At 43.4% G+C, this 24252-nt stretch overlaps 1 protein-coding gene across 8 annotated transcripts; it reads right to left on the reverse strand.

Annotated features, from left to right (window-relative positions):
• Positions 1-5961: 5961 nt before the first annotated feature.
• Positions 5962-12611, reverse strand: RFX5 (regulatory factor X5). 8 transcript variants are annotated; one of them, XM_012767573.3, is made up of 11 exons: positions 12525-12611; positions 11895-11922; positions 11518-11646; positions 11275-11308; positions 11013-11095; positions 10631-10750; positions 10308-10427; positions 10086-10167; positions 9574-9775; positions 9232-9332; positions 5962-9073 (listed from the first exon to the last, which is right to left on the reverse strand). In XM_012767573.3, the coding sequence occupies exons 3-11, from the start codon at positions 11631-11633 to the stop codon at positions 8093-8095; spliced, it is 1839 nt and encodes a 612-aa protein (XP_012623027.1). In that variant the 5' UTR covers positions 11634-11646; positions 11895-11922; positions 12525-12611; the 3' UTR covers positions 5962-8092. The 8 variants fall into 8 exon arrangements, with proteins under 8 accessions (XP_012623027.1, XP_012623025.1, XP_012623026.1 ...); XM_012767571.2 differs by having other exon boundaries at positions 11804-11922; positions 12525-12609; XM_012767572.2 differs by having other exon boundaries at positions 11797-11922; positions 12525-12609.
• Between the last annotated feature and the right edge of the window lie 11641 nt (positions 12612-24252).

Below are 24252 nucleotides of genomic sequence, written 5' to 3' on the forward strand. Positions count from 1 at the left end.
TGTTACTATTATTGGGAAAATAACATAGGATAGATGATGAAAGAAGAGAATCAGAGGCAGAATGAAGAGTAATAGTTTGAAATGCCTGTGTAAAACATGTAGTATGTACAAAAGTAGAACAAATGGGGTACCTAATTCCTGAAGGAACATAGTGGAGTTTAGTTAAATTAGTACAGAAGGCGTATATGGACATATATATGATATATATGTCAGTCAATATATGGTGAATAAATGGAAGGCTTCTTAGAAATATTGTGAGCCAGATCTTAGATACTAGATATGATCCAGAATAAAAAAAGACGAGAGAGCATTTTGAAGGCTAAAAAATTGTATGTTGAGGTATAGAATGGAAATTTGCTTGAATCACGAGGAGGAAAGGACAGGCAAGCAGATAAGCTCGGTTAAAGCAGGAGTACAGTAATGAAAGATGAGCAGAGAAAGAGGACAGGAGTGCCAAAGATAGCTTAAATTTGTCACCACTGGTCTGTTGTAGGGAATCACCAGTCCACCTGTCAGGCCTAGCAGCTTTGGGCCAGCTTCCAACCAGCTGTCTTGTAAGTAACAAGAGGCAATGACCCTGCATTAGCCTAGAGTTTAAAATGTCACACATCCCCTCAAGGGGTAGGGTTCGAAAGGGGCCACAAGACTAGCTTTTTGTAACATTATAAAAAGATATGTGACAGCCCTTTTTATAGTAGGAAGTTTTCTTATTTTCCAATGACAGAAAAACAAAATTTCAGGAAAATCTCCATTCGAACTTGAAGTAGGAACTTTTTCTAGTCAGTTGTAAGTCCTTTATCAACTAAGTGAGACCACCTCTCAATAAACACACATATCCAGTATTAAGTAGAAGAGTTTATTTCAAGTTTTCTGTTTATAGCTCTAAGGGCTATATGTAAGTTGCTTCGCATCTCTTTATGACTTTGTCTTTTTGCCTGTTTCTGGAGGTTTTTTTTTTTGTTTTTTTTTTTGAGACAGAGTCTCGCTTTGTTGCCCAGGCTAGAGTGAGTGCCGTGGCGTCAGCCTGGCTCACAGCAACCTCAGTCTCCTGGGCTCAGCGATCCTACTGCCTCAGCCTCCCGAGTAGCTGGGACTACAGGCATGTGCCACCATGCCCGGCTAATTTTTTGCATATATATTTTTAGTTGGTCAATTAATTTCTTTCTATTTTTGGTAGAGACGGGGTCTTGCTCAGGCTGGTTTCGAACTCCTGACCTTGAGCGATCCGCCCGCCTCGGCCTCCCAAAGTGCTAGGATTACAGGCGTGAGCCACCGCGCCCGGCCTTCTGGAGGTTTTTTGATAAGCAAAAACACACCTTGCAAAAGGGCCTCCGGTACTGGTTTTGTGTATTTGTCGGTTAACATATTGATTGAGAGCCCTCTTCCTCAGAACTTCTTTCCTAATGCCTTAACTAGGGCTTAATATTCAACGCCCTTCATAGGGCCTTACTTAATATTCTTCATTGAGGTTAGTTATTTGTGCCTTGATCTTGGATGCCATCTTCCCTGCTACTGTTCAATCTGGGATAACTGATTTAACCTCATTGGACCTCATTTTCTCCATCACCCTCTGTTTCTATCAGCCTTTAGTCCTCCCTAGCCAGAGCTCCTCATGGCAGGAAAGGACTCTTTGTAATCTAGCTATATCCCTAGTTTCTACTATAGAGGGGAAAAAGTTAGTATTTATTGATACAGCAACAGATTAAATGCAGAAGAAGATGTAAGAATCCAACCTGGCATTAGAGAGTTCCAAAATTCTAAAACAATGCCAGTTGTCTCACTGATTTTTTTGTTTGGGAAAATAAAGGTATTTTTCAAAAATGAATTAATAAAAATTTTAAAATAAACATTTTGACTAAATTTTCTTTCCCCATTTGCCTCAATTATTTTCTCTTCAGTCCCCTTAATTGTCAAATTATAAAACTGAATGCTATTCTTTTTCTCATATTAAATTTAAAAACATAATATGTGATATTCCCTAAAATTCCTCACTCCTCTGAACCTATTTTTTTTTAATTCTCTTTTGATAGAAAAAAATATCACTCACCTCTATCTTAGATCTCAAGGAGCCACTACAGATAGAGACAGTTGCACATGGATGACAGGTGACCCTATGGGAATCCATACTGCCCTGTGTATAGGTGAAGCATCTTGCTTTGGTGGGAAAGTATGTATGTATGTGGCACACTAGAGCGTGGGGAGGGTAAGAGAGTACCAACAGGATAAGATAATGTCATTTATTTGTCTTATTTAAATTTCATCAAATTGGGGAAAGAAGTTGGCTTATTATTCAAAAGTTAGTAAAACCAGAGGACCTGTGTCTAGCTATATCTTAAACACCTTGTGGGTAAAGAAATTTCTATAAAAGACTGAATTTCTTTCCTGTACCATATATAGATATTATGGGCTTCTTTTCAGGGAAATGAAAAAGAAGCTAGAGCTTCTTCTTCTTTATTGCTTGGGCCCCCTACTATGTATGAATAAAAATATTATCTTATTTCTCACTACAATCCCATGAAAGAGATTTTATTCCACTTTATGGAAACTGACCTTCAGAGTGGTTGTTTTTCAAAATTGTTTTACTTTACCCCACAATAAGAAATGCATTTTATATCATGACCACTGAAGAACACATACAAATGTGTTAACTGAAACAAAAGTTTCACAAAATAGGCCAGGGGTGGTGACTCACGCCTGTAATCCTAGCACTCTGGGAGGCCGAGGCGGGCGGATTGCTCAAGGTCAGGAGTTCGAAACCAGCCTGAGCAACAGCGAGACCTCATCTCTACTATAAATAGAAAGAAATTAATTGGCCAACTAATATATATAGAAAAACTTACCAGGCATAGTGGTGCATGCCTGTAGTCGCAGCTACTTGGGAGGCTGAGGCAGCAGGATTGCTTGAGCTCCCCAGGAGTTTGAGGTTGCTGTGAGCTAGGCTGATGCCACGGCACTCACTCTAGCCTGGGCAACAAAGTGAGACTCTGTCTCAAAAAAAAGAAAGAAGGCCGGGCGCTGTGGCTCACGCCTGTAATCCTAGCTCTTGGGAGGCCGAGGCGGGCGGATTGCTCAAGGTCAGGAGTTCAAAACCAGCCTGAGCAAGAGTGAGACCCCGTCTCTACTATAAATAGAAAGAAATTAATTGGCCAACTGATATATATATAAAAAATTAGCCGGGCATGGTGGCGCATGCCTGTAGTCCCAGCTACCTGGGAGGCTAAGGCAGAAGGATCACTTGAGCCCAGGAGTTTGAGGTTGCTGTGAGCTAGGCTGACGCCACGGCACTCACTCTAGCCTGGGCAACAAAGCGAGACTCTGTCTCAAAAAAAAAAAAAAAAAAAAAGAAAGAAAGAAAAAAAAAGTTTCACAAAACAATACTTAGCCTTACTATGTGCAATGCACTCTGATATTTTTTATTCTATTTTATTTCACAACCCACACTAATGGTTTGCAATCTACAGTTTGAAAAAACTGGGCTAAAGAAATGTTCAAAATCATATGTAAGTGTTAAAGCTAAGATTTGAACCTAACTTTCCAATAAACAAATGCCTCTCTATGAACATTTCTTAAGAAATACTATGAGAAATAGATGTCTCTGTCTACCTACCTACCTATCTATCTAAAATCTTTATCTCATAGGATGGAATCAGGATGTTTTCAAAGATATAGGCTTACTGAGGAACCATAACATAAGATATAACACTTTGACACATATAGGATGACATTAATTCCCCTATTTAGTATGCTTTATGAATGTAGCATTTGCTTTATTTTCTAAAGAAAGCTGATTGCTAACCACAATAAAACCAGATTTATTTATTTGGGGCCATAGACTACACATGTAGAGTTTGTCTTAGTTTAATAGCAAAAGATTATTTCAAATTTTAGTAAGTTTAATTTATGACAGAGCTAAAATGAGAAAAGACAACACTGTGAGGAAGGTAATAGGAGTGGAGAACGGGGGATTGTAGAGAAGGGGAAAGAGTGAGGAATGGTAAAGAGGAAACAATAGGTACTCCCGTGAATCTTAGTTTAGCCCTTCACCTGATACAGTGAAGTTTGCTTGAACTATAGAAGAATAACTTGTTTCATGTTACATCGTAAAAGTATGCAGATCTCAAAATCATCTGGTGGTCTGATATCCCAAAATTAATATATTCCCAATGTCTGGGACAATATTTCCTTGAATGATTTTATCTATCACCAGTGGTTTATTTTTCCATATGCCTATTACTTCTAATCTGTCTGCAGCCTGGTCCAGTCCCTCATCTCCCATATGGATAAAGGCAACAGCTGCCTGGCTCATTCATTAGACTCCAGTTCCTCCATCCTCTAATACAAACTTCATATCTTTCATTCATTCATTTATTCAATCAACTGACAACTACAATGGTTGTATGTTCTTCTTCTAGTCTGTTTCTCACTATTGTTCATATACATCTCTTCTGCTTGACAGGTCTCTTTAATGGGTTGTATTGCCATGCCACATCCACACCTTTGCTTTTTCTGGAATGGCTTCCTCTTTTTCACCTATCCAAGCTCTACTTACCTTAAAGGCTTAACTCAAACCTGCCTTTTCCATGAAGCCTTCCCAAATTACTCAGCGCAAACTATATCTTTGAATTTACAGCTCTTATGCAGTAGAGTATCATGACCTCGCTCTTTTTACTGTATGTCTCTTATGTTGTTCTGTCCTTGCTTTATGAGTTAGATTTGTCCAGCTAACTCCTACTCACTTCTACAGGGAAATCGTTTCTGATCCCTGTCTGACCTATATGCTACTCCTCTGTGCTTACTATTCACATAATTCACACTGTGCTGTGACCATTTACTTGTCTGTCCCGCTAACTAGAATGTTTGAAGACAGAGTCTAAGTAAACCAGCGTCTGACAAATGCCTGACACTTAAAAAACAAAAGGGAGGCCGGGCGCGGTGGCTCACACCTGTAATCCTACCACTTTGAGAGGCCGAGGCGGGCGGATCACTTGAGGTCATGAGTTGAACAGCCTGAGCAAGAGTGAGACCACATCTTTACTAAAAATAGAAAAAAATAGTGAATGTAGTGGTACGCTCCTGTAGTTCTGGTGCAATTGATCAAGGAACAAAAAGAGGGCACAGGTAAACAGTAGAAATGAAAAGGAGAATATGCCTGTCCACAGAATAGAGGCAAAAAAGAAAATCAAGAAATATATGAACTTCATGTAATAAAAAGACATGAAATGTACAAAATCCTAGAAAAACATTTTACCTACACTAATTCAAGAAGAAACAGAGGGCTAGAGCAGTGGTTCACACCTGTAATCCTAGCACTCTGGGAGGCTTAGGCAGGAGGATTGCTTGAGGCCAGGAGTTTGAGACCAGCCTGAGCAAGAGTGAGATTCCGTCTTTATTAAAAATGGAAAAATTAGCTGGGCATGGTAGCATACACCTGTAGTCCTGGATATGCAGGAGGAGGCTGAGGCAGGATGGCTTGAGCCCAGGAGTTTGAGGTTGCAGTGAGCTTTGATGACACCACTGCACTCCAGTTGGGCATCAGAGGGAGACCCTGTCTCACACATATACACAAAAAAGTGGTGGTTCCCATCTGTAATCCCAATACTTTGGAAGACTGAGGCAGGAGGAGGATCATTTGAGCTCAGGAGTTTGAGACCAGCCTGGACAATGTAGCAAGACCCTATGTACAAAAATTTTAAAAATTAGCCAGGTGTCATGGTTTATGCCTATAGTCCTTGCTACTCAGGAGGCTGAGACAGGAGGATCGCTTGAGCCCAGGAGTTGGAGGCTGCAGTGAGCTATGATCACACCATTATACCCCAGCCTGGGTGACAGAGCAAGACCTTGTCTCTTAAAAAAAAAAAGAAAAGAAATTTAAAAAAAATTACAAAGTCCAAATAGTCTATAATTATTAAAGCAATCAGACTGATAGTTAAAATTATTCCCACAAAGAAACACAGGCTCAGATGGCTTTACAGGTGATTTTTACCAAACCTTCAAGGAACAGTCCATTTCGATCTGATATAAACTCTTCCAGAGAATAAGACAAGAGAGAACAGTCCCCAACTTGGAGGGCAAATAAACCAAAGGACCATCTTAGAAACCTCTTTAGAAATCTTCTAAAAACAAAGGCACTAACATATATAAGAATGTTCATAGCAGCATTGTTTATAATAGCAAAAAACTGGAAACAGCCCAAATATCCATTGATAGTTGAATAAATAACTTGTGGTTTATGCACTTGATGGAATATGATACAGATGAAAATGAATGAATCATAGCTATCTACAACATGGATGAATCTTAGAAACAATGTGAAGTGAAAAAAGGCAAACTGCAGGGAACTATTAGAGTATAACATTTTTGTAAAGCTTAAAAAACAGGCAAAACTAAACATTTTTAAAAAATACATATATATGTGGTTAAAAAAATATATACACACATCAGATAATAAACACAAAATTAAGGACAGTGGTTACTTCTAAGAAGAGGCAGGGGGACAGCATAGGGAGGAACACAAACTCAATGATATTTCTAATGTTTTAATGTGTACATTGAATTACGGGTCATAAGTACTCATTTTATTATACTTCATAATTTATTCATGTTACATATATTCTTTATAGATATCAAATATTACATATTATAATTTCTTAAAATCTGCTGTGGTGGAAATTATAAATGAACAAATGAAGTCTCCCTGAAAGAAGGTCTATATTTCTTGGGAAGAACCAAGATTCCCTGACAGAAGCTACCCTATGTAGAGGACAAAGTAGATCCTCAATAAATACTGCTTTGTTGACTGCTTTTCCCAAGGACATACCTGGGGGGTCTGGATCTCCTTCCCTTTGGTGCTCCCTGACATGCAGAACTACCTCCTTCCATACCTCTAGCTTTAACCCCACAGTGCTGGCCAAGTCCTGACACATGTATGACAAGAGACTGACATCTGGTGGATATAGAATGAATTTAATGAAATGACTAGGAAGCAAATCTTTCTCTTTAGTTGGTGAAAGTGGCAATGGGGTGAGGGATAGGGGAACGAGAATGAGGAAAAAATGAAAATTAAGAAACAGGAAAAGGAAGGAGCTCCATCTCTGAGATGTAGGTAGGAAAAAAAGGGACTCATCTACATGAGACTGAAGAGTAAGTCCCCACAGGAGAGTGACTTCCCTCTCCTTCCTTCTGAGATCAAAAGAGGTTATAGCTGCAGTGAGCAAAATGTAGGACTGAGGAAAAAAGGAAGCCAGTCTAGCTGATCTCAACCTAGCAAGCTAAAAGTACCTGTACTTCAGAGTAGTAATGAGTGTCAGCTGCTCCTCCAGCAACTCCCTCTCCCAGTTTCCATTTGGGGAATTCATGTGATTCTGAGGGTGACCCATCCTTTTCCCCAAAGGTGTAGTCCATGATGTAGAATAAGCAAATTAGCATATGCCATCCTCCTGGCCACAGTGATTGGTCAGGGGTGGACATGTGACCCAGGCTGCCTAATCAGAGTGAATCTTGGGACTTTTGCTAGGATTTCTGGCACAGAGATGCCTTCTCTTTCTGGTTGAACAGAAATGGGGAAACATGAAACTGGAGGAATGCTTGTCGACATGAGGTGGCCTAGGCTTAAGATGATCCTACAGAAGGTAGAGAAGTGAGAAAGCATTTAGAGACATATGGAGCCACTGGATCAAGCTTTACCTGGAGCCAGCACTACCTCTGGACTTTCCAGTTACATAAGCCAATAAATCCTTTTCATTTTAAGCCAGTTTGAGTTAGGTTTTCTATGATTTAAACCCAAAAGATCCCTAACCTATACATTCATCATACTTACCCCATCCCTATCTTCCCACAGGATAGCACAGGGATCCAGGTAAGAAGGTCACTACAGATTTATTGGTTACACTAAAGCCAAGGGTATCAAGCTGAAAAGGTCAGAGGCAGCAACTAGGCACTATGTGAGACTGGGTGACTCAGCTGTCTATACAGAGGAGAATGGACTCCCTTTGGAAAAGAATAGCCAAACAAGAAGCAAGTGCAGAGAAGGGCCCCTACAAGGCAGACAGGTAGAGTTAACATATGGATATAAACACTCTTCCCCATAGACCTATCATGGGGGTGTTGCTTTGGGGTCTTTATGCTCACGTGATAAGGAACTTTGAAGTACATGCCCTTTTAAGTCTTTATTACCCTGTGCTGCGGTGTCTACCTCTCCTTTTACCAACTGAAGAACCTCCTTTTGGCTTCTACTACCCTTAATAACACTCACTTTTGGGGGGACAAGAGGAATTTTATCTTCTGCTTCTTTGGCATGCCGGGAACTAGGGCCCCTTCCTCCTTTGGAAACAGCACCATCATCCTGACCTTGGGTGAGCACTGCCCCCGTCCCAGCCTCTCCCATTGGCCCTGGCCTCTCTGGCCCTCCAGCTGAGTTGCTTTTCCTTCCAGAGCCCCACATTTCCCATGGTACCCTTGAGGACTGGGCAGACTCCATGGCAGACTTCTCAGAAGTAGAATTCCTGTCCCCACTTCCACCTGACTTTTTTCGAGGGCGCCCCCGTTTTCTTTTGGCATCACTTCCTGTATCCTCTATATCCTGCTTTGCTGCTTTAGCTGGTGGGTCCTGCCCACTAGCCTCACTAACAGGTACTTCAGCTGTCCTCTTGACACCCTTGTCATGGGGTCCTGGGTCACCACCTATGCCTACCTCCCTGTTCTCTGTGCCCTGGGGCTGCGTGAGTCCCCCAGGTAGAGCTCGCCCAGGCCCAGGTCCAGGCAAAGCAGGAACAGTCGGTACAATCATGTTAATGATGGGCACAGCTGTGGGGGGTCCCCCAGCCCTACTGGACAGAGGCAGTGTAGCCACTTTCAGGGCACCTGAAGAAAGCCTGGGGGCCAGGATGGGTGGAGAGACTGGGATTGGTGGAATAAGTGAGCAAGGGGCCCGGGGAAGGATCAGAGGCAGCCGGGCCACTAGGGCATTAACCTGCGGGTTACTGGCTGCTGGGGCAGGGCTCTCAACTATACTCTTCTTCCGCTCTCCACGCACTGGAGGGCCAGCCCCAGCCCGGGCTTCCAGCTCCTTAGGAGGCTAAAAAATAAAGAGAAGAACACAGTAAGGCATGAAGACTGAATTTTGGAGGAAACATAAGCACCAGAAGCACACGAGGTGAAAAAGTACGGGATCCAACAGAAGGGTACGATAAGCTCCCAGCCCGGGACGGCAGTTAGGGACATTAACCTTCTTACCTGGGCCAGTCTCTCCGATTTCTTATGGGCTCCACCCTCTAGGTTCTCTATACCATTCTTAGATTTAGATGACCGTTCCCGAGGGGCATGTTCGTCCTCTTCTGCAGAAGTGCCAGAAAAAGTAACAAAGTGAGGATGAAGAGGAAACTAAGGAATAGAGGAGTGAGGTGATTCTGACTGACTGATGGCTAGAGATGGGAAAGAGGTGTGTCTAAAACATGTTTTAGAAGGGCCTCCGTGAATAGGAGGCAAATACGGCATGTCTTTATTCTAGCATGTGGGGAAGCCTTTGAAGTTGAAAGTGGCTGAGGGCTTCTCAGACATAAGACAATGTCCACTCACCAGCGAGGCCCATGGCCTTAAGCACATGGGCATGTGCAGATCGGGCAGAGATGAGATGCTGCTGCAGCAGGAAGCGGGCGACCTCAACGATGGAACTGAAGGACCGTTTCAGAATTCGCTCTGCCCAGTCACAGGTCAGAGCGCAGGCTGCCTCTACCAGTTCATCCCGAGGTGCTGGAGTTACTTCTGGGCCCATTTCTGGCTGTAGTGGGGAAGGACATGCCCAATCACACTCTAAACTAAAGGACTCTTTCCCCCTCTCTGACACTACTATTGACCAAAGCTGAGACCAGACTGGGGATGGGAGTAGCCTCTACCCATCCAGTTCCCCAAATCCACAAACTCCCTTTATCCTCTGAGTCAGCCATAGGGTAGACAGAAGGGCATGTCCTAATACCCAGAAGCTATGTACATAATGACCAAGACTGTGTCAGCTCTCAAAACATGTCCCAAAGACCTCTGACTTTTACCTGGGAGGGAAGAGTGGAATTGGAGGTTTATTTGTTACTTACACTCTCAGAACCCTTTAGGTCAAGTCCAGGCAGGCATGGCATAGATACCGTGGTCTTCCTTCGTATGCCACTGTAGCAATATCTGATGCAAGTTAAGGAGCAGCCAACACATGGTGATCTCCAAGCCCCACAGGCAAGTTAAGCCGTTTCTGCTCCTGGCTCTCTGCATCCTAGGTTTCCTTCCCCAGGTACTCTAGCCCCAACCTCTCCAGTCAAGGATACTTGGACTGGCCCCTGCCTCCAAGCCTTCGAGCTTTGATGTCAGGGAAGATCTCTCTGATGATTTTGCCAAAGTTGGCTGTGCTGAGTGGGCGGCAACAGGCGAGACTCTCGCAGTACTTTCTAAGTGAGGGAGGCAGGGTAGGAAGCTACTCAGAAGAGGAGGCCATGGGATCAGGGGAATCAGGTGGGAGGAACTCAGGGTTCCGAGGGATCAGGTGAGAGGAACCCTTTAAGAAGGAGGACTCTATCAAGGTAGGGAGCTCTCCAGCAGTGAGGGGGTAGTCCTGTGCCTAGCAACCCACCCACCCAAACCCTCCACCCACCGATAGGCATCATAAACGCTTTGCTTTGGCAGACAGGTGTCAGTGTGCTCTTCTAGGTGGTTGCGGATCCACCTATAGGCATACATGTATTCCTCATTGCTGAGCGTACTTGGTTCTGAGCTGCAGGACAAGTAAAAGGGACAAGCATTACTAAGACCCTAACAGTTGTCCTGGTTCTTCCCAGACTAACACTTCAATAGTGCTGGACCAAATAGGTCCATCCAGAATCGACCTTGCCCTGGTAAACCAAGCCAGGGCAAGGACCCTTCTTCCTGATCAAAGACAGCAGTCATGAGTCTTCCTGTTTACCTTGCCCTTCCCCAGTGAGCCTTTCTCTAAGAATTAGAACCTCTGACATATAAACCTCTACCATAAAACCTACCTTTTGTCTCCAGTGCTGGGCCCTGAGGGCAGCTGAAGGTAGAGATACAGCTTGTCGTTGTCTGAGAATTTCTGTACATCTTGCTGAGGTAGTGGGGAACAGAGGCAGGAGAAACAATAAGGCCAAGAAGGACCCATTGTAGGACCCTCTGATCCTTACCACAAAGTCTAGCTGACTTAGAGGTTGTCAGACCAAAAGGGGCCTTAGAAATTACTCCCCACCAATCCCATCTCTCTATTGCCCTCTTCCCCAAAATACTTACCAGGATTCCCTCTACTTTGTTCTGCACCGCCTTGCTGTGGGGAAGAGGAGAAAGCTAGAGGTCATACAAGAGACTTCCCCATCCCTTTGTCTGATTGCTAGGGAGGGAAAAGGACTGAAATGCCTAGCAGGTGCTCAAGAACTGCTACCATGACCAAGAATCTCCTCCTGCTCAGATGCATCTGAGGAAGTGAAGTGCTACAGGGTCTGGAACAGGATTTTGGAGATGGTGATGAGTACTTACGAAATGGTACCTCGGAGCCTTTGAAGCAGGGTGGTAGGTTCCCCAGCCTCAGCACCACCTGGGGGGGTCCTTCCCCCAGTCTTGGGGCTCTTAGCATCAGGCTCATCTTCTGCCATTCCGGCATGAGGGCTAGAGTTGAGAGCGGACAAGGCATGAAGATTTAACTCACACTGGCCTCCCCTTCCCCTGGAGACGCCCGGGCACTCCTCATCTCTCCACCCAAAAAGACAGGGAAACAGAAATAAAGCCTCCGAATTTCCCCAGTGGTCTTTTTCTCACCACTTGCCTTCTCCAAAAAATTAGAAATTATTCCATTACTTCGCCAGGCCCATATATACCCAAAGAGATCTTTGCCATCTCCATTCTATCTGCCCCACCTTTCTGAAGTCTCCTAAATCTGGAAAACTGTAAAGGAAGAGATAGAGGGGTGGGGAATCCACGTTAGAATGAAATTTTCATTTCTGTGTCTGACCCCATACTGCCCTCCTCCCCTTCAAAAACAATAACAAGCCACAAAACAAAGTTCTCTAAATTCCCTAATATACGCCTCACCATTGAATATGCCTGGGAGGTCAGAAAGGATACGAACATACTGTGTGCCCTTCCAGGCTGGAAAAAATACTGGGCCCAAGTTCTCATTACTTAATCTCGCCACGACTTCCCCCGCCGCTCCCCCTCCCCACGTCGCCGGCCCCTACGTCATCTCCACAACATCCCATCCCGAAGCGCGCCCCCACCTCCTTCCCTGCCCCCTCCATTCAATCCCCGGTTGCGGCAAAGTGGGGGGCTCAGGGCAGCGGAACTCATGGGCTGGGCGTAGGAAACCCGGTAGGCGGAATGGGGTCCCAGATTCGGGGCACGTGCACATGGGTGAGGAAGCTGTTGAAAATACAGCCAGAATCTTTTTCTGCTTTCCTCCCAACTAATCTTACCCCCTCCCTACCTCTGAACAGTCAGTCGCCTTCCAACACAAGCAACAATAAAGGTAGGGGAGAAAGAGAAACTACCTCGTAGCCACCTTCACTCCAGCCCAGCCCCACGGTCCTGGCCCAGCCGGCTCGTGCGTTGCTTTATTTTCCTTTTTCTGAATGGTTGCAACAGCCGCGATCTGCCTAGATACACGGACAGCCTGCTCTGTCATTGGTCGTTGCTGCCACCCGGAGACAGAAGGCGCCAGGCTCGCACCGGCGGCAGCTAAAGTCTGCCTGGTAACAGCATCTGATTGGTCAATAGGGGAGGGAAAATCCAAAGTTGGGCTTATTTGAGTCAAGAGGGGGAAGTCCGGGTTAGGTTTCGGTTAAAACTGGGGTCGGTTGGGACTGCAGGTCCCGAGAGATTCTTCTCTTAAAGGGACCGCAGGACGAAAGACCAGGCGCTGGGCTTCCTTCGGAGATTTCTTTTCTTTTGCTCTCTCCTTTTGTGTTTCAGTTTTGTCTTAAGAACTGCCGGAAGAAAAGAATCAATGGATGATAAAATAACCGGAAAATTATGGGTAGTAGTGATGATGGAAGTTCGCTGTAAGCTCATGTAGTCCACCCCTCCATCCACATGCAATATAACATACAGACACACTCACAACAAATCTGCAATCACGGGCTCTCCTTCATCCTAATGGAGGCCTCGAAACCTCAACAGTTGTACCACATTAAACTAAAAATGCTTTTATCCCCCATAGTGTTCCTTGGTTTCCCGTATGTATAATACTTTTCTTCCAAGGAGTTGCTAATGCGTTTGCATTCCCTTGGTTTTGCAGTCAGTGAACACTGGAATTTTGACTGACTGCCACCGGGGTGCTGGATGTCCACATGAACTTTTTACCCTCAGAGAACATTATACCGAGTAGGGCATGGGTTCTGGACCCTCTCAGTTAAAAGTCTTTTAGGTCATGAATCAGATGAAAGCAATAGACACTCTGCCATGAAAAATGCACATACAGACCAAGTTTTGCATCTAGTTTTAGAGAGTGGAAATGGACTACAGGTTGCCAGTCTCTTAAATGGATGTATTTTGTTTTGCACAGTACATAACATGCAAAACTATATTTGCCCATCCTGACTTCTAATATATTCTCCATGCTTATCATCAATGTGCTGTTGTGAAGAAGACAGCAGTGCTGCCTTATCACCCCTGCACTTTATAGCCTTCACTTCCCTACCACTAGCTTCTGTGAGCACTGGAGGAACCCAGTGGATTGTGGGGCTTGGGGAATACAGATATACTGGCAAGAAGGTTTTCTAATAATAGCTAAAATTTATTTGGTGTTTATTGTGTGTCAGACACCATACCAAATGCTAAACACCTCATAATGCTTGTAGTAGCTCTCTGAGATAGGTACTATTACTGTCTGTATTTTACAGATGAGCAAACAGATTTGGAAAGGTGAAGGGACTCTCCACAGTCACATCTGTAGTAAGTGCTAGAATCAGGATTCAGAGGCAGGCAATCTGCCTTCAGAGGCCATTCTTTTGACACTGCCCTAGACTGCATGTATACACATTTGCAGACACTTACATACAAACATGAGTTTAGATTGATGGATAGATACCCAAACACCATTGTTTGGTAGAAAGGGGAGTCTAGAGCACTTTGATTGGAAATAGAGTTTTGGGTAAATTATGCTGACTTAAAAAAGTGCAGGTAACAGAAAATAATTGGAAGCTTTAGTAAGGAGAGAGAAAGTATCACAGCTATGTATGGGAGATGATTTTGACAACACTGTAGAAGGTGAAGTTGAGTGGGGGGAAAAGGCTAGAGATGGGGAAAACAGGGAAGTTTTTTTTGTGTGTGTTTTTTTTCTGAGACAGAGTCTCACTCTGTTGCCCCAGCTAGAGTGCTGTGACATCAGCCTAGCTCACAGCAACCTCAAACTCCTGGGCTCAAGTGATCCTTCTGCCTCAGCCTCCTGAGTAGCTGGGACTACAGGCATGTGCCACCATGCCCGGCTAATTTTTTCTATATATTTTTAGTTGGTCAATTAATTTCTTTCTATTTTTAGTAGAGACTGGGTCTTGCTCTTGCTAAGGCTGATGGTTTTGAACTCCTGACCTTGAGCGATCCACCCACCTTGGCCTCCTAGAGTGCTAGGATTACAGGCATGAGCCACTGCACCCCCGGGCATGAAAACAGGGAACTATTTATTAACTTAAGCCAGACATTGTGCTAAGAGCTAGGGATACAAAGCTGAATAAGATGTGGTCCTTGGCAGGAGAGGTGGCTCACGCCTGTAATCCTAGCACTCAGGGAGGCCGAGGCGGGCGGATTGCTCGAGGTCAGGAGTTCGAAACCAGCCTGAGCAAGAGCGAGACCCCGTCTCTACTATATAAAATTAGAAAGAAATTAATTGGCCAACTAATATATATAGAAAAAATTAGTTGGGCATGGTGGCGCATGCCTGTAGTCCCAGCTACTTGGGAGGCTGAGGCAGGAGGATTGCCTGAGCCCAGGAGTTTGAGGTTGCTGTGAGCTAGGCTGATGCCATGGCACTCACTCTAGCCTGGGCAACAAAGCGAGACTCTGTCTCAAAAAAAAAAAAAAAAAAAAAAAAGATATGGTCCTTGCCCTGAGAAGTAACAATGAAAATTGTCTGATAAGCTTCATCATAACAGCAAATATTTACATAGTGCTCAATAATTCCTGCAGGCTGTTCTATGGGATCCCAGATATGTTACCTCTTTATCTCATAGCAACTCTATCAGACAGATACTATGACTATCCCCATTTTGCAGATGAGAAGACTGAGGAATTGAGAGGTTAATAATGTGCCCAAGATTATACAATTAGTAGGTGATAGAACCAGGATCTGAATCTCGGATCTTTGGATTCAGAATTTGCTCTTAGGCACTATTATACATTGCCTACTAACATTGGGAGTGAAATTCTTAACCAAACACAAAAATGCAAACTACTAGGGGAAATATTGATAAATTTGGAGACATTAATATTAAAAATTTAAATTTCCTTTAAAAAATATAAAAATAATACAAAGACAAGCTACAAATTGGGAGAAGATATATATATATTTTTTTGAGACAGAGTCTCGCTTTGTTGCCTAGGCTAGAGTGAGTGCCATGGCGTCAGCCTAGCTCACAGCAACCTCAAACTCCTGGGCTCAAGCAATCCTCCTGCCTCAGCCTCCCGAGTATCTGGGACTACAGGCATTCGCCACCATGCCCGGCTGATTTTTATATATATATATATTAGTTGGCCAATTAATTTCTTTCTATTTTTATGGTAGAGACGGGGTCTTGCTCAGGCTGGTTTTGAACTCCTGACCTTGAGCAATCCGCCCGCCTCGGCCTCCCAGAGTGCTAGGATTACAGGCGTGAGCCACCACGCCCGGCCTTGGGAGAAGATATTTTTAAGACATAACTGACAAAGGATTATTATCTGGAATTTATAAATACCTCCTACAAATAAAAAGGGCCAGGCACAGTGGCTCATGCCTGTTATCCCATCACTCTGGGAGGGCAAGGCAGGAGGATCACTTGAGCTCAGGAGTGCGAGACCAGCCTGAGCAGGAGTGAGACCTCATCTCTACGAAAAATAGAAAAATTAGCCAGGTGTGGTGGTGTGTTGTGCCCATAGTCCCGGCTACTCAGGACGCTGAGGCAAGAGTATCCCTTGAGCCCAGGTGTTTGAGGTTGCAGTGAGCTATGATGACATCACTGTACTCTAGCCAGGCTGACAAAGTGAGACCCTGTTTCAAAAAAAAAAAAGTCTGGTGATATCGAGGGTTGGCATGGTTATGGATCAACAGGAACTCTCATTCACTGTTGTGTAAGTATAATCTGGTAAGCTGTTTTGGAAAATAATTTATTACCTGGTGAAGCTGAATAGGTGAGTATCTCAGTATATGCTTAATACCTCAGTAATCCTATTCCCAGACATATGCCCTAAAGACAAAGGTAGTAAAGTTTATAGTCTCGCTGCTTGCATTAGCAGAAACTGGAAACAACCCAATGTCTATGAACAGTAGCATGACAAGTTGTGATATATTCATTTGATGGAATGTCATAGAGCATGGGAGAGGAATGAGCTGCAACTATACACATCCACGTGGATGAACTTCAGAAACTGAAAGAATTAAAACACAGAAGAAAATATACAGTGCAATGCAATTTATAAACATTTAATGTCAGGCAAAACTGAACAATATATTGTTTATGGATAAAAACATGTGGATAAAAAATTAAGTAATAAAAGCAATAGAATTATTACATAAAATTAGGGATAGAAGTTAGTTATGGTAGTCAAGGGAAAAGAGATTGTTCAGCAGCCAATCAAGAACATCTTCCATAGCATCTAATTTATTTTCCAAATAGATGGCCAGTCATTTCAATATCTTTCTTCTTAGTATAACCAAGTTTCCTTTTATAGTTTTATCATATACTTTTATAATATGCTAAGTTCCCTTATATAATTGGTTGTGTTTCTGGACCATATTGTTATTTTTTTATTCCTCTACCCATAACACACTGGGGTTTTTTTGTTGTTTTTTTTTTTGAGACAGAGTCTCACTTTGTTGCCAGGCTAGAGTGAGTGCCGTGGCATCAGCGTAGCTCACAGCAACCTCAAACTCGTGGGCTCAAGTGATCCTCCTGCCTCAGCCTCCCGAGTAGCTGGGACTACAGGCATGCACCACCATGCCCGGCTAATTTTTTCTATGTATATTAGTTGGCCAATTAATTTCTTTTTTATTTATAGTAGAGACGAGGTCTTGCTCTTGCTCAGGCTGGTTTCGAACTCCTGACCTTGAGCAATCCGCCCGCCTCGGCCTCCCAGAGTGCTAGGATTACAGGCGTGAGCCACCACGCCCGGCCTAACACACTGTTTTAATTAATGTAATTATATAGTATGTTTTGGTATCTAATGCTGAAGGTTTTCTGTTATTAGTGTTTTTTTTTTTCCTCAATCAGTGGAGGTTTATTAAGCCAAAATTGAGGATGCACTCAGGAAAAGTACAATTCACAGACAAACCTGTGGTTGTTTTTTCCAAAGGGGAATTTGGCAGCTTTAGTATTTACAGGCATACAGAGAGGAAAAAAGAGGCAGCCCTCCCACTCCCACCATGGTGAGGCAAAATGGTTACATTCTTGTGAGGCCCAGGAAATCTACATTTTGTATAAGATAAGGAGAATGTTAGAAGAGAAAAGGTAAAAGGGGAGTGAAGGAAGCATCAATTATGTAGATGTCCCTGGGTCTGTGGAAGAACTGTCAGGTTTCAGTGTAAAAGTGTCTGTTCTTAGTGCACTCTTGGCTTAAGAATGACCAGACACACCAAAGTAAGGAAAGCACAAGAAGGGGGTTTATTGAGGAGAGAAAGATAGGGTTATGGGGCAAGAACAAGATACAGGTTGACAGAGTGTGATACATACACCACAGATGACCACTGGACCCATTGTCGCAGCAAAGGGAGAGCAAAAAGAAGTGTGCAAAAAGAGCTATTAGTTTTATTAATTAAGAACTCATTCTTTTTTTTTTTTTTTTTTGAGACAGAGTCTCACTTTGTTGCCCAGGCTAGAGTGAGTGCCGTGGCGTTAGCCTAGCTCACAGCAACCTCAAACTCCTGGGCTCAAGCAATCCTGCTGCCTCAGCCTCCCGTGTAGCTGGGACTACAGGCATGCGCCACCATGCCGGCTAACTTTTTCTATATATATTAGTTGGCCAATTAATTTCTTTCTATTTATAGTAGAGACGGGGTCTCGCTCTTGCTCAGGCTGGTTTTGAACTCCTGACCTCGAGCAATCTGCCCGCCTCGGCCTCCCAGAGTGCTAGGATTACAGGCGTGATCCACCGCGCCTGGCCAAGAACTCATTCTTATATATGAAAGATTTATTTTTCAAATTTGGTAACAACAACATTTCTGGTTCCACACAGTATTTCCAACCTTGCCACTTCCCCATCAAGAGGTAGAGTCTGGTTCCTGTCCCCTTGAACCCAGGAATGCCTTTGTGACTGCCTCAGTAATTGGAATGTGGTGGAAGTGACACCGCTTGGCTTCCAAGAGTAGGTTAGAATAGGTGTTGCAGCTTCCTCTTTGCTCTTTCTCTTGGGACACTCGCCCTGGGAACCCAGCCACCATGTTGTGAGGAGCCAAGCAGGCACATGGAAAGGCCATGTGTCAGTGTTCTGGCCAGAGCTGCCAGCTGAGGTTCCAGTGACAGCCAGCATGAGTCGCCAGGTATGTGAGTAAGTGAGCCATCAGATGATTCCAGCCCCGAGCCTTTAAGCTCCCCCAGCTGACCCTGAGCAGAGGCAAGCTATTCCCATTGAGCCCTGTCCAAAGTACAGATTTATGAGCAAAAATAATTATCATTGCTTTAAGCCACTAAGTTTTGGGGTACTTTGTTACACAGCATTAGATAATTGGAACACTATACATTTACATTTACAGATTAGTTTTGGAAACAGCTTGTCACATTTCATAAAAAAAAAAAACCCTTGCCCCTCTGAGGTGGTATGTTCTGGTGTCTTCCCCTACTCACTTCCATGTCCTTGGAAACATATGTCCACCTCAATAGAGGTTTTTGCTGCTGTTGTGGTTGAATTTATTCTTTAAAATGGGGATTATTATACAAATAAGTCTTCAGATGACTTTTTCCACTTAACCATATGTTGTACATATTCCTCTAGGCCCAGTAGTATTGACAGCAGAGAGTCTGCTGGGCATCGAAATCAGTAAGTCAGGGAAGGTCTCCCAATAAGGTGCCAGAGGCGGCCAGGAGCAGATATTGCCAGTGTGGAGTGGGGCAGCCAAACGCTTGGAAGGTGAGGTAGGGAGAGTAGGATGCAGGGAGGCAAGAAGAAGGAGGCCCTCACTAATCCCTGAGATGAGTGCCACTGCCCCTTCAGCTCAGCAAGCTCTCTGGAGCCTTCTACCTCGCCTTATAGTCCAATGTGTGGAGCTGGCCAGGGTGCTGGCAGGGGATACCCTAGAAGATGCGTGAGACTTTTCCCATGGAGCTCGCAGCTTTGCTATTTTGCTCATCTAACCTGGTGCAGGGGGTGGAGTGGAATCTTTGTGAATGCAGTGGAGAGAGGTGTCAGCATGGGTACAGCATGGATCACAGATTGCTGGTGTCTGGGTTGTCTGTGACACTAGAGCCTCTCTTGTTTTTGGAGTGTCTATTTTAGCGATATAGGATCAGACATGGTGAGAGGAGGCCAGGATCAGCATAAAGGTGAATAGGGTTTCTTTCTAGTTTTTATTATGGAAAATTTTCTTTCTTAAAAAATTAATTTTGGGTCAGACGCTGTGGCTGACACCTGTAATCCTAGCACTCTGGGAGGCTAAAGTGGGAGGACTGCTCGAGGTCAGGAGTTTGAGACCAGCCTGAGCAAGAGCGAGACCCCCGTCTCTACTAAAAATAGAAAGAAATTAGCTGGACAACTAACAATATATAGAAAAAATTAGCCGAGCATGGTGGCGCATGCCTGTAGTCCCAGCTACTCGGGAGGCTGAGGCAGGAGGATTGCTTGAGCCCAGGAGATTGAGGTTGCAGTGAGCTAGGCTGACGCCACGGTACTCTAGCCCAGGAAACAGAGTGAGACTCTGTCTCAAAAAAAAATTAATTTTTTTCTGCATATTTAAGATATACATGATAATACTATAGTGAAGCAAATTAATATATATTTAATATATATCTCACATAGTTACTCATTTTTTTGTTTTGTAGCAAGAGCAGCTAAAATCTATGGAAAAAAATTTAAACATACAAGAGGAGAAGGAAGAATATATAACCCCCCACATACACACACCCATCATCCTGCTTTAACAATTATCAACATCTGATCTGATCTCCAACTCACCCACTCTAAATTACTATAATAAAGACATTCATTTATGTTATTTATTTGTAAATACTTCAGAATTTACAGTAAACATTTCAGTATGACTAAAAAATAACGACTCTCTTTAACAAGTCCCAATGCCATTATTTCACCTAAAAAATTAAAAATTATTTCTTAATATCCTCACACATCTGGTCTCCTTAAAAATATGTTTTGCCATTGATCCATTCAAGCCAGGATGAACAAAGGCTACACATTGCATTGAATTTGGTGTTTTTTTTTTGTTTTTTGTTTTTTTTTTGAGACAGAGTCTCGCTTTGTTGCCCAGGCTAGAGTGAGTGCCGTGGCGTCAGCCTAGCTCACAGCAACCTCAGACTCCTGGGCTCAAGCAATCCTCCTGCCTCAGCCTCCCGAGTAGCTGGGACTACAGGCATGCGCCACCATGCCCGGCTAATTTTTTTTTTTTATATATATATCAGTTGGCCAATTAATTTCTTTCTATTTATAGTAGAGACGGGGTCTCGCTCTTGCTCAGGCTGGTTTTGAACTCCTGACCTTGAGCAATCCGCCCGCCTCGGCCTCCCAAGAGCTAGGATTACAGGCGTGAGCCACAGCGCCCGGCCTGAATTTGGTTTTGGTTAATGTATTTCTTAATTCTTTCTACTCTATAGTCTGTCTCTCTTAATTTATTTGTTCAGGAAACAGATCATTTGCTCTATTGAATTCCCCACAGTCTGGATTTTGTGTCTTTATATTATTTTTTTTCAAAATATTTCTATTTTTTTATTCCTGCATATTACAGGGGTACAAATATTTAGGTTACATATAGCCTTTGCCCCACCTGAGTCAGAACTTCAAGCGGGTCCATCCCCCAGAGAGTGCTCACTACACCCATTAGGTGTGATCTTTTTTTTTTTAATTTCTTTTCTTTTCTTTTTTTTTTTAGTCACTAAGCAAGCTTTGGTATGGGTGTGATCTTAGTAGTATTTTTAAACTTGATCTTCTGTTCCTTTTATTTCCTTTAAACTGATGTGAGATCTAGAGACTTGATCAGATTCTTTTTTTTTTTTTTTTTGAGACAGGGTCTTACTCTCCGTCACCTGGGCTGGAGTGCAGAGGTGTCATCATAGCTCACAGCAACCTCAAACTCCTGGGCTCAAGCGATCCTCCTGCCTCAGCCTCCCAAGTAGCTGCCACTATGGTGCATGCCACCACGCCTGGCTAATTTTTCTATTTTTATAGAGATTGGGTCTCGCTCTTGCTCAGTCTAATTGTTCTGATTTTTTGACTAGAACACTCCATAGGTGGTGGTGTGTACTTCCTGTTGCATCACATTAGGAAGCACAAAATGCCTGGTTGTCTCTCCTTTTATGATGTAAAATTGATTAGTGGGTTCAGGTTTTGTCAGTCTGATCTAGCCATTGTTAGGTTCCATTCCACTCTCATTTAATGATTTGAGCAGCCATGGATCATAGCCTACATCCATTTGTCATTAGAGGTTACAAATTGGTGCTATTCAATTTTCATCATTCCTTTTAAATTTACTACCTGGAATTCTATAAAGAACTTTCCTCATAAACTATTTCATTATCCTGAAGCAAATTCCTGAGAAAAAGCAAGACAAATCCTTGATTATTTTTCTTTATTTTCCTGTTCTCAGAATAATGAGATGGTATCCTAGCATCTTCCAAACATGACCAGTTAGAGTTTTATGTGTGTGTTATCATAAATGTTTGGATTTTAACATATTTGTTGTATTTTAATCCATTTCAATTATTGATCTTTCTGGTACTCAAATTGTTCTGTCTTTGGCCAGAGGATGCTACTTCAAGTTGACACCATATCACTTTTTTTTTTTTTTTTGAGACAGAGTCTTACTTTGTTGCCCAGGCTAGAGTGCCGTGGTGTCAGCCTAGCTCACAGCAACCTCAAACTCCTGAGCTTAAGCAATCCTTCTGCCTCAGCCTTTTGAGTAGCTGGGACTATAGGTATGCACCACCATGCCTGGCTAATTTTTTTCTATATATTTTTAGTTGTCTGGCTAATTTCTTTCTGTTTTTAGTAGAGACAGGGTCTTGCTCTTGCTCAGGCTGGTTTCAAACTCCTGACCTCAAGGAATTCTCCTACCTTGGCCTCCCAGAGTGCTAGGATTACAGGCATGGGCCACCGTGCCCAGCATAATATCACTTTTTATTTTGAGATAATTGTACATTTACATACAGTTGCAAGAAACAATGCACAGAGATCTAATGTGCCTTCTACCCAGTTTCCCCCAGTGCTGCAACTTGCATAACCAGAGTACAGTAGAACAACCAGGAGATTGACATTGATAAAGTCCATCAAACTCATTCAGATTTCACCAGTTTTACACACACTGATTTGTGTGTCTGTGTATTTAGTTTTATATAATTGCATCACATTGTAAATTTGCATGTGACCACCACAGTCAAGATACAGAACAGTTTCATCACCACTAGGATCCCTCATGGTACCCTTTTATAGACACACCCACCTCCCCAACCCCACTCTCATCCCTAACCCCTGGCAACCACTAATTTGTTCTCCAATTCTATGTTCTGTCATTTCAAGAATGTTATATAGGCCGGAAGCAGTGGCTCACACCTGTAATCCTAGCACTCTGAGAGGCCGAGGCGGGCGGATTGCTCAAGGTCAGGAGCTCGAAACCAGCCTGAGCAAGAGCGAGACCCCGTCTCTACTATAAATAGAAAGAAATTAATTGGCCAACTAATATATATAGAAAAAATTAGCCAGGCATGGTGGTGCATGCCTGTAGTCCCAGCTACTTGGGAGGCTGAGGCAGGAGGATTGCTTGAGCCCAGGAGATTGAGGTTGCTGTGAGCTAGGCTGATGCCATGGCACTCACTCTAGCCTGGGCAACAAAGTGAGACTCTGTCTCAAAAAAAAAAAAATGTTATACAAATGGAATCATACTACATGTAACCTTTTGAGACTGGATTTTTTCACTCAGCATAATTCCCTCAAGATCTAACCAAATTGTGCATATCAACGACTATTGTTCATTCCTTTTTATTGCTGAGTAGGATCCCACGGTGTGGATGTACCCATGGCGTGTTTAACCACTTACCCACTGAGCGACATTTGGGTTATTTCCAGTTTGGGGCTATTACCAGTAAAGCCGCTATGAACAATTGTGTACGGGTTTTTTTTTTTTTTTTTTTTTTTTTTTTGAGACAGAGTCTCGCTTTGTTGCCCAGGCTAGAGTGAGTGCCGTGGCGTCAGCCTAGCTCACAGCAACCTCAAACTCCTGGGCTCGAGTGATCCTTCTGCCTCAGCCTCCTGAGTGGCTGGGACTACAGGCATGCGCCACCATGCCCGGCTAATTTTTTATATATATATCAGTTGGCCAATTAATTTCTTTCTATTTATAGTAGAGACGGGGTCTCGCTCTTGCTCAGGCTGGTTTTGAACTCCTGACCTTGAGCAATCTGCCCGCCTCGGCCTCCCAAGAGCTAGGATTACAGGCGTGAGCCACAGCGCCCGGCCTTGTGTACGGGTTTTTATGTGAACATACATTTTCATTTGTCTGGGATAAATGGCCAAGAGTGCAACTGCTGGGCAGTATGGTAAGTGCATGTTTAATTTTACAAAGAATTGCCAAACTTTTTTCTACAGCGGCTGTTCCATTTTACATTCACCAGCACTCTATGAACGATTCTGTTTCTCTGCATTCTTGCCATTTCACCTTATTACTATTTTGGTTTTTTTTTTTGAGACAGAGTCTTACTCTGTTGCCCAGGCTAGAATGCCGTGGCGTCAGCCTAGCTCACAGCAACCTCAAACTCCTGGGCTCAAGCAATCCTTCTGCCTCAGCATCCCAGGTAGCTGGGACTACAGGCACGAGCACCCATGCCTGGCTAATTTTATATATATATATATATATATATATATATATATATATATATA

Source organism: Microcebus murinus, chromosome 2 (genome assembly GCF_040939455.1).
Source record: "Microcebus murinus isolate Inina chromosome 2, M.murinus_Inina_mat1.0, whole genome shotgun sequence".
Classification (NCBI taxonomy): domain Eukaryota; kingdom Metazoa; phylum Chordata; class Mammalia; order Primates; family Cheirogaleidae; genus Microcebus; species Microcebus murinus.